Source organism: Centroberyx affinis, unplaced genomic scaffold (genome assembly GCF_046629955.1).
Source record: "Centroberyx affinis isolate AG114_WGS23_722 - 3 ecotype Tasmania unplaced genomic scaffold, CSIRO-AGI_Caff_v1 ptg002497l_1, whole genome shotgun sequence".
Taxonomy (NCBI): Eukaryota; Metazoa; Chordata; class Actinopteri; order Beryciformes; family Berycidae; genus Centroberyx; species Centroberyx affinis.
Window position 1 is genome coordinate 1 of NW_027280722.1, and position 15,357 is coordinate 15,357.

Below are 15,357 nucleotides of genomic sequence, written 5' to 3' on the forward strand. Positions count from 1 at the left end.
GTAACACGCATGTGCCAGATTAAATTATAAACATAGTCCGTTCACGATTGAAGCTTCTAAGCAGAGAAAATAACCTCCACATGATGGTGAGTTACCTGCCAGAAGTGGTTGCTAGGGTAGACAAACTTACAAGCCATAGCATGTGGCTGGTGTGCATTTTCCCACCTGGTATGTATCTGACTGTTCACTCCGAGTGTCTCCGTTAGGAACAGGTTGGGGCACTAGCGATGCCAATATCTGTGAGTTTTATAGGGTTTGGTCATATGGTTTATGTTTGGTTTTTAAAAGGAGTTGCAGTGCTTCGATCAAAACCACCAAAAAAGAGTCAGCCTTTCTTGAACATTGCTCTTTTAAACAATAATAATGTACAATTGTGTGTGTTTGGTCAGACTAATTCACTGTTTCACTGCAAGTAGAGTCCCAAGATATCCATCTATCGCTGTCATTGATCTGTCAGTCTATCAATCTATCCAGTCTATCTGTGCTTTATCAGTTTAGAAAGGATTAAGCCTGTATTGTTGGGTGAATTCATTTTGTCTTTGGATACCAGGCAACAGAAACAGCAGCAGAGCAACCAGCTGGCCAAGGAGACGGACCGACTGATCAAGGTGTTCAGCTCCCTGCCTGTTGGCCCTGACCAGGTACTAAACTCTTCACTAAACTCCTCCATAACTACCATAACTATAACTCTTATTAGCCAAACTGGTTGGTCGATCAACATAATCCCCTCCCTGCTTATTAATACTGATTAGGTACCACAGACCAGACTATAATTAAACCAAACAAGCCCTAACCTGTTAATGCTAACTCTCTAACTTTAGAGCCAACTCTCTTAATATTTTATTGTGTGTCTTTTAGCGGCAGAGAAAGCTGCAGAAGGAGCGTCTGGTGAATGACTTCTCCAGCGCCCTGAACAGCTTCCAGAAGACCCAGCGCCAGGTGGCCGACAAAGAGAGAGAGTTTGTGGCCCGAGTCAGAGCCAGCTCCAGGGTATCGGTGAGTAACCAATCACGAGTTTTGGTATCAGTGAGTTGCCAATGATGTCAGAAGGGTAGGAGCAGTCCAGTGGGTAATTAGCCAATGATGAGACGAGATATCATTGAGCGGCCAGTGATGTGTGAATGTTCCAATGAGATTAGCCAATGACATGACAAGGTATTAGTGAGTTGCCAATGATGTGAGAATATACTGTACCAGCGTCGAACAGCTATCGTCAGGTCGTCCAATAGATCTTCAGTGGAATTCAAGTCTTTCAAGACTCAAGATACGGGTTTTGCTCAAGGATTAGCCTGTATGTGGTCCCATTCATTGTTCCATTTATCCTTGCGAGTCTTTCCAAGAGTGGCTTCCACCTGGCCATACAGAGTTTCTTCCTCAGTTGTTCAGTTTGGTTGGACAACCAGCTCTAGGAATAGTCTGGGTAGTTCCATAATTTTCCATGTCCTAAGGATGGAGCTCTTGTGATCTCCCAACTCTTTGGAAGTTGTTTTATACTCTTTGCCCAGATTTATGCCTCCTCACAATTCTGTCTCTGAACTCTACAGACACTGACAGTAGAGTTTATATAGACATGCATGTTTCGTTTTAAAGCAATCCGTGACATTGGCCACAGCTGGACTCAAACCAAGTTGTGGAGATATCTCAACTATCCTGTTCCCACGACAATACATTTTTGTTTATTTCTACACTTGGATCAGGGAGAGATGCAGTTGTGAAAAGACTGTGTTTTTGTTGTTGGTTTCTCATAGATTTCCTAAGTTAAATTAAATGAAACAAGCAGATATAAGTAACCTAAAAAGTATTTTATTCATTTTTATTGGAATTGAAAGTTTACAAAGAAAGGTTTACAAGATATTCTTCTGACAGCAGCACTGTGTCAGTCCCTTTGCGACTGTTTAGTGTTTCCCTCAGGAGCGGCTGCTTGGCAACTCTGTTCCCTCCCCACTTATCTCCCTACACAGAGAACTACCTGTATCTGCTGTATTCACGCTGATAAGCAGGAACAGTTCCTTACTGCTTTGAATACTTGGGCAGTAACACACACTGAATGTACAAAATATTAGAAACATCATCCTGATACTGAGTTGCAGCCCTTTTTGCACAATCCACATCTCAATTGTCTCAAAGGTTAAAAATCCTTCTCTACCTCGTCTGCTTCTCTTTATCTACATCTCCTCATTTGTTATTGGTATAGATTTAATAAGGGAAATCAATAAGAGAACATAGCTGCAAGCAGCGATTGCGGGGTCCAAGCACAATTTGATAAGACAGACAGATAGACAAAACATTACAGAAGGCAGAAAGACACACAAAAACTGACATGTTGCGAAAATCAAACATGCAGTCTAACACCGGCTTTTGTGTTGGCCCATGACTTCTGTCAAGTTAATCTTTTCATTGCAGGAGTTGTTCACAACGGCCAAACTTTCTATTACTTGTCCTTAATGACTAACGACTTTGGACAGAACAAATCTGGATTTGAACCCACATGAAAGGCTGATGCTTTACCTACTGAGCCAAATGCCTGTTATAGGTTTAGTGAGGAGAAACTAAAAGGAGAAGTAGTGTGATACTGCAACCTATGATTGACAGACTGACAGTGCTAATCACTTTATAGAACATTGTAGTGCTCTCCATTAATGAATAAAACAATACTAAGTCACATGGGCCAGAAAACTGCTGCTGCACTGCTCTCTGTGGGTTGAAAAGTCTGGCCACACCCCAATCAGTGATGACATTCAGCCATTTTGCCATTGACAGATGATGTCAAACACCTGCTTTGAGTTTTCTGCACTGTGTGATTTAGTGTTGATTTACTTTTCATGAAACTCAAAATGGTCAAAGCCCATAAGGGACTTGAACTCCCTCAGGTCTTTGGACCACAAGGTCCAAAGACCTGTGGGGAACAAAACAAAGGGACAGTGGGGAACAAAACAAAGGGACAAGTGATAGGTCATAGGTGCTAGTCCAACCCATATTGAAAGCCTCAGAAAGAATATTATAACTGTACTAGCGTGCCACATTAATCAATGTGCATATGGCTTTACAGACATCATCTTGACAGTCCAGACATCATTTGTATTTAGTTTGATGAAGATTGATCAAACTACCTTGAACATATCACATTCTTAATTTATCAAACTATTTGCAGCTGCACATTTCCATCTACTGTGCGCTCAGTTTTCAAGATATCATTATAATTTTTGGGCTGTTTACTAATTAAGGTATGGCGATTTCAAAAATCATGTTGTTTTTTTCCTGTAACGTACGGTTTAGGAGGACAGTGATCACAGTCAGTTTTTGCTATAAACAGAAGGGGGCAACCTCAGAATCGGGGGTAGATACCAGTGTACGAAAGATTTATCTCACTTCAGCCGACATGTCCTGAAAATTTCAGCTCTCTAGGACATACGGCTGTTTTTAATGAATTTTTGAAGTTGTGACTTTATTACCAATGAAGATTTGGTTATTATGCAATAAGCCACGCCCACTTTCATCAATAATGACCAAATTTCATGGATCGACTTGGACATCATCCTAGAACATGTGTAAAAATTTTCATAAAAATCTATGCAGTCAATTATGAGATATGAACTTTTTGCATTTGTAGCGCCACTAGTGGTACAGCTCAAAATGCTTTTGTGGGTGTGTTCACGCATCATTTCTCAACATGTGTTTCAAATTTTGGCTTGATTAGATGAATGGCTAATGAGTTAAGGCCAATTTAGTGTTATGGCGTGTTTCGTTAAAAGTTTATTGGTCAATAAAAGCCAAACCATTTGACCTATCAATAACCTTTATACAACTTTGAAAGAGGACGGTCCCAAGATTCTCCACACCAAGTTTCATGTTAATTGGATGAATGGCCTAGGAGGAGTAGCGAAAAAAGTGTTTCTTAAATAATTAAAAATGACGGACAATGCAATATGGTGGACATTGAAAGTGATATATTTATATTTATAGATATATATTTCAGTCTACGACACACGGTTCAGAAGTTATTGGCCAAAACGTAAAGTTGCTTGTTATAGCTCCACCATCTGGCCAATGTGCATGGGCTGCCTTGCCTGAGTAGCGGTGCGCCATAGGAGCCCACCTGCCAAATATGGTTGCTGTAGGACTTACAATTTCTGAGCTGCAGATACTTTTAGTGGAGAAAATGAAAGAAAGAAAGAAAGAAAGAAGCATTATCGATAATGGATTTTACCTGAATTCACCTCATCAGTGTATGTCATGCAAAGTGTCCCCAATATGTTGCACATTTAGTGTATGTTGGCTTGGCAGGTAAAAAACAGTTTTATTTTCTGATAGGCCAACACATGCATGAGTTTGTTGATATTGAACTATTCCGCCGATACTAGATTAGTTCTTAAATCAAATTATATTTAATGGACTGTGTGGGTATTATAGCTACGGGTGCTGTAGGTATTATAGCACCTTGTTCCTATTGCATCATTGGTGTACCCATAGTTACTGTAAAGAATGTTCTTTTCAGTATTGTTACTATAATAGATACCTTTACTAAGACCCCTAAATTTTCATTGACTTCAACAGGGAGGCCAGCCTGAGGACAGCTTTGGATATGCGCCCTCTCTACAAAGGTGGGTCAACTATTTCTGATCAATATTATCATTAGTAGTAGTAGTACTGGAATCTTTATTCTAAAAATGTATTATTTATTTTATTTATTATTATTATAATATGCTGTATATTCTTCAGTGATACCCAGGGTTTAGGAGCAGCATTTTTTCCACATTCGATCTTGGATATGATAATTATAACTATTCATATTGTACTTTATGTATGTTTGAATCAAAGGAGAACAACAGTCAACTTTTGGAAATTCATACTATTCTTGAGATAATACCTGTTAGAAAACATAGTGTAACACATTGGCTTGTTTAGTTCTTGATATTACACATTTATACTATTGTACTGTCCTTCAGCTGCCCATAGTCATCCTCAGTCAAAACATCCATAGTGAGCTCATGTTCTGATTGTCCAGTCAGTGAAAAAAGCTTAAAGATGTCAGTTTTGTCACTGACAGGACCGAAGGCGACACTCCTCTGTTTGTGAGAGGCAACATGTTGACTGTATGCTTCTTATTATCCTATTTTCATTGTTTTTTTCCAGTGGCTTGCAGACCCAAACTGAAACCTTCACTGCAGAGGATCTCCATTATTTTTATGCTCCGCTGCCTTATTGAGTGTATTTCCATCCATATTTATTATTCCAGTGACCCCGAAGTGCAAGCTCAGGGTGAAGCTATCTCCCAGAGACCTGTCTCATTAGCATTTTGTTGTATTATTTATTGAAATATACTGTATGTCTGCTACTGCAGTGATGCCCAGGTGCAGGCTCAGGCTGAGGCCATCACTGAAGAGGACCTGAGGCTGATCCAGGAGAGAGAGTCGTCCATCAGGCAGCTGGAGGTACAGATACAAATCACACATCAAAATCAGTATGGCCGCTAATACATGAATCATCAGCTTTGTGTTTTTGTGTTCACTCTTGACTAATGCAGAGGCGATTAGTCGATTACTCGATTACTCGATGAGCCGATCGACAGAAATTTAATTGATTATAATTTTGATAATCAATGAAGCGCTTTAGTCATTTATCAAGTAAAAATATCAAACATTTTCTGGTTACTGCTAAGATTTGCTTGCTTTTCTCAGTTTCATATAATTCTAAAATTAATACTTTTACCTTTTTACTTTTACAATTACTTTTGGCTGCTGGTCAGACTAGGTAACCAATTTTAAGACATCACTGTGGGATCTGGTATATCTTATAGATTGATTGATTACGGAAAAAATAATCAATAAATTAATTGATAATGAAAATATTCGTTAGTTGCAGCCCTACACTTGATATCACAGATATGAATTACATCATCAAGGACCCCTTATACATGAGTCACCTGTTTTGCTTTGTGTTCTTCTGTTCAGTCGGACATCACAGATATCAATGACATCTTCAAGGACCTGGGGATGATGGTGCATGAGCAGGGAGACATGATAGGTGAGCAGCGCAGACACTCCACATACATTACCTATCTATTCCTCCCTTAATGTACCTGTTTATAATAGAAACCTCTACCTACTCAGTATCTACACAGAGCCTGTCTAGAGTGTCAGTAGCAGTGATTCTCAACCTGGGGACCGGGATCCCCCACATGGTTGCAAGATGATTTCGAGGAGTTGTGATATGTTTTACAGAACGTGCAAAAGTATATTTCTGGTATGAAAATGTATCTTCATGTTTTTATGTCCCGCCATCATGCTACATGCGTGTCTGTCTGTCTGTCTGACACATTCTTGTGAACACAATAACTCAAACGTGATAGAAGCGTCATATTTACACCACAGGTTCCCCCGATAGAGTAGATGATCTGATTAGATTTTGGAGCCTTGCTGCATAAATTAGCATATTCATGAGGAATAACAGATTTTCTTGGAACTACTGTAACTCCTTAATGCGTTAAAGTCTCAATGAAACAGCATTTTGAGAGCGTCTTGCTTCCTTAATGTGAAGTGTGAACCAATGGGATATCAGTTGGGGAGAGAAGCACAGTTTTATTTGATGGGAAGGGCGGAGGGGTGGGGTTGTTCATAAATCTCTTGATAGTCTCCTGGTACACGATAAAGTCACCAGGAAGCAACTTTTTTTTAACTTCCTGGAAGTTTTCCAGGAAGTAAAAGAAATTAGATTTTGATCTAAAAATACAATAAAATTCTTTTTTTTGGGCTTAAATTGAGACTAGGTGACAGTTGAATGAATGAGCTTTTTTCATTTTCATTTCAGTGTGACTTTAAGATATAGACCTCCCCATGTGTTATGTGGAGATAGTTATGTTGACAGAAATATTTACTAGTTAATGCTTTGATTAGCTTAATTACCTCATTAGTATGCCTAATTATGTTCAATATATCACAGTGATTATGGTGGGACATTAGGCAGCTCAAGTGCCTCTTGTTAATCTTTGTGACAAATGAAACAGGTGATCCTATCTACACTTACTCACCTTCTCTGTCTACTCCTCTAATGAACAGGCAGATGGGACTGTGTAGTGTTGAGTAGTGCATGCTCCCCTTTCTGCCCACCTACTGCACCTGTCTATATTTTAAAACTTGGTGTGTGTGTGTGCGCGTGTGTTTTTCTGTGTGCATTCTGCAGACAGTATAGAAGCCAATGTGGAGAATGCTGACTTGAGCGTCCAGAGCGGCACACAGCAGCTGGCACGGGCTGCAGACTACCAGGTAAAAAAAAAAAACACTGTATCAGAGGATGGAGAGGAGGACAAACAGAAGAGGGTGTTGAGGAAGAAATGGAAAAGTACCTATACTGAGCAACATTCCTATATCCTCCCTTAATATGTAACCTTAAGTGCCTAAAACTCAAGAATACTGAATCTGCTTCACCATTATAAGATTAAACTCTAAAGTAACATCTTGTGTGTTTCTCACAGAGCTGTGAGCCTGGAATGTGCAAATGCCCAAATCTCATAGATAACATTGACCAAGTGGCCTTGGCAAAATAATAATAAACTTGTTGGTTTCTAGAAGAGGGTGGTCACCTCTTATTACGCATCTCCTTAAGTGCTAAAACTATAATTGTCATTGGTTGTTCAGTCTTGTTTATATGACCTTATACTTTTTGACCAATAGCTTTATTATATTCTATCTGTATTAACATAATCATGATTCAACTGTATAAAACTCTGTGAAATCATCCAGAGTTTGAGTTCTTTGGCTCCCAACCTGCAGATTGAATAAACCTGTCAAACTGCCTGAGTTTTCTTCCACAATATTAAGTGAGCATGTAGGAATGTTGCTTAGTGTAGGTACTTTTCCATTCCTTCCTCAACAAGAGGAAAGATAGACGCAAAGACAGGACAGACGGACTGGTTTCACTGTGCTCCTCCCAGGTGGCAAAGTGTGTGTGTGTGTGTGTGTGTGTGTGTGTGAGACCTGCCCTCCTTTTGCAACTACTCCCTTATTTAACCAAGTTCTTAGTCAACTTGCTTGGGTAAATAAGGGATAAGAGAAGATGGTACAGAGGAGAAGATAATAGAAAAAGCAGAGTAGGAAGGTGATCCAGGATGCGCCAAAACTATGAGTCACTTAGAGTAAAACCATCAGTCTGAGACAGACAGACCAAAAACCCATCGCTTCATTAAAATTTGGATTGTTGTCCCTTGTACTTATTTATTACTTGACTGCTTGTAGAAAAAAAAACAACTGTTTTGTTCTTTTTTTTTTTTTTCTCCCAGCGGAGCTCCCGTAAGAAGATATGCATCCTGGTGATAGTGTTGGCTGTAGCTGCTGTTGTTATAGGACTCATCATCTGGGGCGCTGTCAAATGAAGGCCTCCTCCTCTTCCTCTCCTTCTCCTCCTCCTCCTCCTCCTCCTCCTCCTCTCCCGTTGACTCACTATCTGGGGAGCTGACAAAGGCTACACTACCCCTCCTCTCCCCTGCCGCCTCCTCTTCTCAGTCCCCTCATGTGGGGAGTCATTAAGAGAGTACGTTGTCTATCTGTCTTTCTTTCTACTTGATTGTATTGATTTTTTTTGTTTTTTGGGAAGGGGGGTTAAAAGCAGATTAATTTGACATAAGGTGAACTCAGAGCATCATGTGAAATCATTGTTATACACTGATTTTTTTTAACATACTGTATTCCTCTGTGTTAGGACCATACACTCCTTCACACACCGTGAAATCTAGCACTGGTAGCTTTTAATGAATTTGTTTTAATCAATTGTTTAAATGAAATGTTTTATAGGGGGCTTAAAATCTGATTCAGGCATTAGAGGATGTAAGGAAAGCATGTGAAGGCTTTACTCTTCACCTGATTCTCAGAGGTGGGGATAAACAAAGTGTGGTGATGTCATGGAGGGAACGGTTACATAATATACCGCCAACATTTCTAGCTGTAATGAATCAGCAACTTGGTGCCCACAGCTGAGCAAGAGCTGATTAACTTTCAAATCAATCACTTCAGATTTTAATAACGCTGCAGCTGCATTCGTAATTATCTCTTCTCCAGTTGGATATGAGAAGCCTGTCACACTAGAGGTTTTTTCAGCTGTTGAATTGTGAATAAAATACACTTCATGAATTGAAAGTAAATAGAACCCAGCCATGGTGCAATGTGGCCAAACTGGTTATTCTGATGCAGTGCTCTGTGTGAGGACAATACCCCCTTTATTATCTATCAACCTGTGATCCTACACACTTCTAATGAATAACAAATGATAATTAGTGAATTTCTATTCAAATGCATGGTCTTATATTCTCATGATAAATCAAGGAGTGGCCTTAATATCAATCCTAAATCTGTGGTCAGGACATTACACTCCTGTGTCTGTATCAGCCAATCATTCCATGTAATCAGGAGAGGAGCGTGGTACGTTACCTTGTTCAACAAATCACCTGCTGTATGCAGTCGTACCACCGATGATTACACACCAAATATGTAAGTACAATATGTAAATAGTGCAGGCCGGGGTCAAATAATACTTGCAGTTATGTTTTACGGTTTGTTTTAGCCTACTTAGATAAAACTCAGTCAAAGTCAAAAGGCAATTTCCAATACTTTTGACAACTTATCTGAACTGCCCTGGTACAGTGAATCCAAACCATCCAGGAGTCCAAGTAGGTTAAAGAAAAACACTAAGAATTATTTGCCACTACTATTTGACCCCGGTGTGAAATTCTGACCGTGTATATATTTTTAATATTAAGAGTTTGTGCTGCCTAACATGTTCTGAATAAATCAGATGGATTAACTGAACCTCAGTTCACAAGTTCACAAATTATCAGATTTTTTACTGTTTACTACTTAAAATACTTTTTGCATTTACTGTTCCAAAACTTCTTCCTTGGGAAATTTTCACTCTGAGAAAGGCCTCAAATGTTTGTGCACGACTACATTGTTCTGCATGAAATAATATATTTAATTCAACATATTAAAAAATCCTAGATGCTGCTTGTTTGAGTATTGACTTTCTTTTGTGATGGTCCACTGGTTCTTCATAGCGTAACAGTCACCTACACTGCATAAACAGGATGAGAGTGATAGTTTTACACAAACTACAAAACAAATGGAAGGAGGACAGAAAACAGACTGGCAGGTTACTGAGAGTCAATGACAGACTTTTAGTTGCAAGTGACTCCCATGTCGTCCAAGTTAACCAGATTTTTTTTTAACATGTCAGTCCTATTCTGAAAGCACTAGTCTCCCTATGGACGGGTCTGAGGCATGTGAAGCTGTTCCTTATAGGCAGGAGTGTGATGGGGCAATCAGTGCCTTTCTGGTAAAATGGGTGGGCTCACTTTAAATTTCTTCACTTCAGAAAATGGATATTCTTCAATATTCAAATAGTGTTTGGAAATGATATATTTACCTTTTTTCAAGATTTTAAATTTAGCAAAAATTCAAAAACTGCTGAGTTTGCAGAGTTTTATGCTGAGACAGAGAATGGGAGCAGTCATCTCTAAAGCACAGAGAGAGGAGCGGTTGACTGACCAGAGACCAGAACAAACACAGAGTTCACTGAAGTTGGCCGATGTTCTGCATCGATCTAACAGGGAATGTTCTTGGCTGAGTGAGGGGGGTTGAGGAAACAAGTTGATGTGAGGGCAAAATATGCCCTGTGGTGGGATTTGAACTGAGATAGTACCAGGTCGGGTTCATGGGTTGATTCATCTAAACTGAACCTGGCTGCAATGTAGGTTCAATTTAGGTTGTTGAGGTAAAGGGATATATAAATAAACAAGACTAGACTAGAAAAGACCAGTTTGGATATGGCAACCCCTGCATGCGTTTTTTGAACTGAATCATAACTGAGTTGAACCCAGGCCTGAGTAGAACATTCAAGTTGTTTGGACAGCAGTAGCCTAGAGCTCAGGGAAGTGGACCGTTTGAATCCCCGGACCGACCAGGAAAATGTGGGTGAGGAAAGTGAATTACTGTCCATAAATTACTGTCCAGGTGCCCTTGAGCAAGGCACTGAACCCCCACCTGCCCCAGTATAGCTGCTCAGTGACTGACAGTGGAACAGATCTGTTCTTCATTTTGCTGTCAGAAATTATATTGTGTGGTTTCTCCCAGTTCAAACAACCAAGTGAAGATCAGATCTGGAGCACAAAGAGATACAAATTGTATTCTAGGAGTTTCTTTTTCCCCCCCCTTTTTTTAGACTGCCTTAAGAAGATGAGATCAAGTTGGATGTAAAAATAGCTTTGTTATTAAAAATAATTCAGGGAGGAGCAATTACTAAATGGTGAGTAAATTCCATGTTATTGTGCCCCTGTATATAGCTGTTGGAGACAGTTTTGAGAAGATCTGGCCCATCGAGAGGCCAAAGCCAGATTCTATGTTGTCTCACTGCTTAGATTATAGACTGTAGAAAATAAGGTTTAGACAGCCATGAGAAGATGAGATCAGTAAGCAGGCAGAAGTTTGCTTGTGCACTTCAGGACAGAAAATGTTGGAGTTGGACTGAGCTGTGGAAGTTACAGACTACTGTCACACACAGAGAGTAAAGGTTTCCTTGGCAAGGAGGATTTGGCCACGATGTCCTGATTACATCACCGGGACAGGGAACGAGTTGAACTGAGCGTCAGTAGGACAGGGAATATATTTTGGGCTGCTCACCGACGGTGGAAGTAGCAGGTAGCTGCAAAAAAACACTGAGCAGGGTTTTCCTTCCAGACAGAAATATCACAGGTGTGGAGGCTGAGGAAAGTTTGACCTGGTGAGAGAAATGGAGACAGGAAGGGTGGATAGAGACTCTGGGAATTTTTTTCAAATGTTTAAGGAGGTTGTTCGGCCATTCATTTCTTTGCATTTATTTGACTGACACATACCTCATCTGAACAAATGCTGAACTACAATCCATATGTCATTTAAGCAGACAGTAATCTAGGCTGAGCCTGTGGGTGGAAGCAACATCTTGATGAGTTTTCCTTACACAAGCAACATTTGGGAGCAATGGAGACGGGCAATATTGCCTTCAGCAGGCAGGGGAAGAATTACAAATTATGACAGGCTGCTGCAAATCAGAGGGCGGAGTAGCCATAGGTTTTAGTCACATCCCCCGCTGACAAAATTGTGCTGGCAGGGAGCAGAGCTTGGACTCACGGGGGAGACGGGGTGTGGAAGTATCAGTCTGCTGTGATGCAGGGTGACAGGAGGAGCCATTGACTGGACAGATACCTCATCAGGACAAACACTGAAGTTAGTTATTCTGGATGCGTCATTAGAACAGAGGTTGGTTTAGAGACGGAGACTGAGGGTGGAAATAACAAGTTGCTATGAGTTTTCCTTTCCACAAATATCAGGCTGCAGTGAATGGAGCAACATTGAAGCTTTGTTAAAAGTGATAATATGGACAGTGTTGGTTGAAGTTAGCTGTTCTGAATATTCTAGAACATTGCAGAGACTGTTCTTGGGTCGCACGAAGGTCACATTTTGATGTTTGTTCCTTTTCCTCCAGGTTTTATTTGGGGTAAAGAGGGACCCAATCTAGAAAGAGTGGAGGAGACACAACTCTGTCATTAACCCCCCCCCCAAAATATTGATTGAAATATAGTAAAATAGTGATATTTCAGTTGAAGGTTGTGTAATTCTAGCATAACAACAGTATTCCATACAGGTGAATAAATTTTTATGTGCACAGTTGTAATTGTTCTTTATAAATCAGGCATGCCCACAGTCAGAAAAATAAGTTCAGGATAAAGTTGAAGATGAAATTTAGGTAATGTTTTTATTGAACTCTCCATGCACTCCTAGTCACAACAGTTATACGTGCCGACTGAATGGAAAACTTCCCGTTAAAGCTGGATTTACACTCACAAACCCTCTTGTCTTTGAGGCAAAAATCTGATCTTCTCATTGCTGTCTAGACAAAGAGGAACCATGTGGAAATTGATTTCACCGTGTTGAAACAGCAGTGAGAAGATCAGACTAGTGGCACAGAGTTAATAGATTTCTATGTGGATATGGATTAGATATACGTCCCTTCAACCACTTTATGTTTAATTTAAACTTCCACTTCTCAGCTCAAAATAAAGAATCATTGTAGCCAGCAGGGGGCAGTGCAGGATCACTTTACCATACTTTAGAAGTTCATACCATATGTATCACCATGTAAAACTATTAGCCCTCATCATTCTTTCCATGGATTCATCTGTATAGAGTTCTGGTTAGAGCTGAATCACTGTTGAGAGCATTTCCATCACGACTATGTCCAAGTATAACACAATCCTTAGAGGATCTATACTAACCTTCTTGTATACTGTCAATACTCAACATTTAGTACACACATGCAGATGATGATTTTAACACATGACCTTGTAAACACTACATACATAGATCCGTCTCCATACAATAAGACATCATCTAATCATCATTGCTGCATTTCCACAGGCACAGATCTGTTTTTTAACCCTGTATCATGGCTTAACTGTTTTTTCAGGACAATAGTAGAATAATCAAATCTGTAATCATATTTAATGAAACCTAGACCTTTGTCAGATTGATTTCTCCTTGAATCTGATGTTTCCTCATTAAAACAGTCACAGGAAGATCAGATTTATGTTAATTAGTATAGATCAAACTTGAGACCACCCTTCAACTGGAGGACCTGAATTCAAGCCCTCCTCTCCTCTCCTCTCCTCTCCTCCCCTCTCCTCTCTTCTCCATCAGAGCAGGTCTACAAAGCAGTATCTATGGCTCCAGATGCTGTCAGTATTTTTAGGCCTCACTGAAGCGTACAGGATGCCATGCTGGGGTCAACTCACTGTCAGTACAATCATATAAATAGAAACTGAAAATCATTTGTTAATAATAGAGCATTCATTCTCAGTTGTTTATTTCAGGGTAAAGGGTTTGATTCAACATCTATCTAGAAGTCTTACTGATAAGAGTCACTACTGGTTAACCCTTTGGAGCACAACTGTACTAGGTGCTAACATGTCATGAAAAGATCAAGTCAGCCCTTCAAAAACTAAAAAGTCTGATCTTTTGTGTCTATTGAAATGCAGCCTGAGTTGTTGACTTCCTGAATACTTGACTCTGTACCACAAAGATTTGAATAACAGCTTAAAATACACAGCAAAATCATCAGCGTTAATATAACTAACTTCACATATTGTGAATTTAACACTTTGAACACCCACCCAAAAGCCATATAAGCTCTTAGAGTGAACAAACAACACTCCAGTCAGCATTTATCAACTCCAAATAATTATCACTGAAAAATCAATGCTGGAAAATTAGCTGTGTATGGATTCTCCTAATTTAGACAGCCATGAGAGGATCTGTGCCACACGGAGTTAGCGCCTTTGTAAATGAAATCTGAGTTGCTAATTTACTTACCTGTAAGTGAGCATTGCAGTCTCCGTCCCTGGTCCCTGATTTGTATTGGTCAGGCTGGTCCGGGCCTCCCAGGGCCCCAGAGGGCAGCATTCCTCTCAGCAGCCCAGGAATGTAAACTTTACTTTGGAGTCCAGCTACGGCCCTGCAGGAGGAATGCAGAGTGTTTGCTGTCAAAGTGTGTTCTCTGTGGTGGCCTCTCTCTGAAAAGGAATATTTAGAAAAAAAAAAAAAAAAAGTCATAAATAAAGATGAGGTACAGCTGGCACTGGTGAGACACATGCACACACACAAGACAGCTGGCACTAGAACAGAAAAACAGGCCAGCGGGTGTGGGTTTTTTAGGTTTAGAGGCTTCTGTGTATTCTGGTAAATATTGATGTTTTTCTGAAGAGGAAGTAGCTCTCGGGTATATGACAGGATGTTCTACACTGGGAGAAACCGCCGCGCTCACCTGCTGTCTCAAAGTTAAAATTCCAGGCTTGCACACTGAAGAAAGCCTTAGTACACCTGCGCATAGCTGTTTATTCCTTCTGCACTGAAAAGCAAATAAATAACAAATTTTGAAATGAAGCAAGCCTAGATGCTGTTTTTTTTTTTAACATGGACAACCTCTCATTTTTAAAGCTGCACTGGGCACCTTTGTACGTTTGCGGCTCCTAATGGCAGCGAGAGGTAACTGCTTGAAAATTCAAACTTCAATACCCAGAAATCAATTAAAAAGATGCCAGTAAATTGCAGAAAGCACACTCATATTTATCAATGCTTCATTCCTCAAGGGGATGGGAACACTGGTGAGTCCAGCTTTCTCCGGATGGAGCGCTCACTTGCTGCTGTTTAGGAGACAATTTTGTATTTTATTTATTTAAGTTTTGATTCGTCGTTTCCTATGGGTGGAGAAGTGTCCATACCAGACACCAGAATTTCATTTAGGCAAATAAGTCAAATCTACAGGGTCTCAATTAGTTTGGAT

The 15,357-nt window shown here is 40.0% G+C and overlaps 1 protein-coding gene across 1 annotated transcript; it reads left to right on the forward strand.

Moving 5' to 3' along the window:
- Positions 1–550: 550 nt before the first annotated feature.
- stx7l (syntaxin 7-like) lies at positions 551–9,985 on the forward strand (the record flags this gene model as incomplete). The annotated part of the gene is made up of 7 exons (XM_071534204.1): positions 551–641; positions 859–996; positions 4,555–4,601; positions 5,342–5,432; positions 5,952–6,024; positions 7,180–7,262; positions 8,276–9,985. Coding segments are annotated over 7 exons (616 nt in total), but the record flags the coding sequence as incomplete, so codon positions are not given.
- Positions 9,986–15,357: the final 5,372 nt, after the last annotated feature.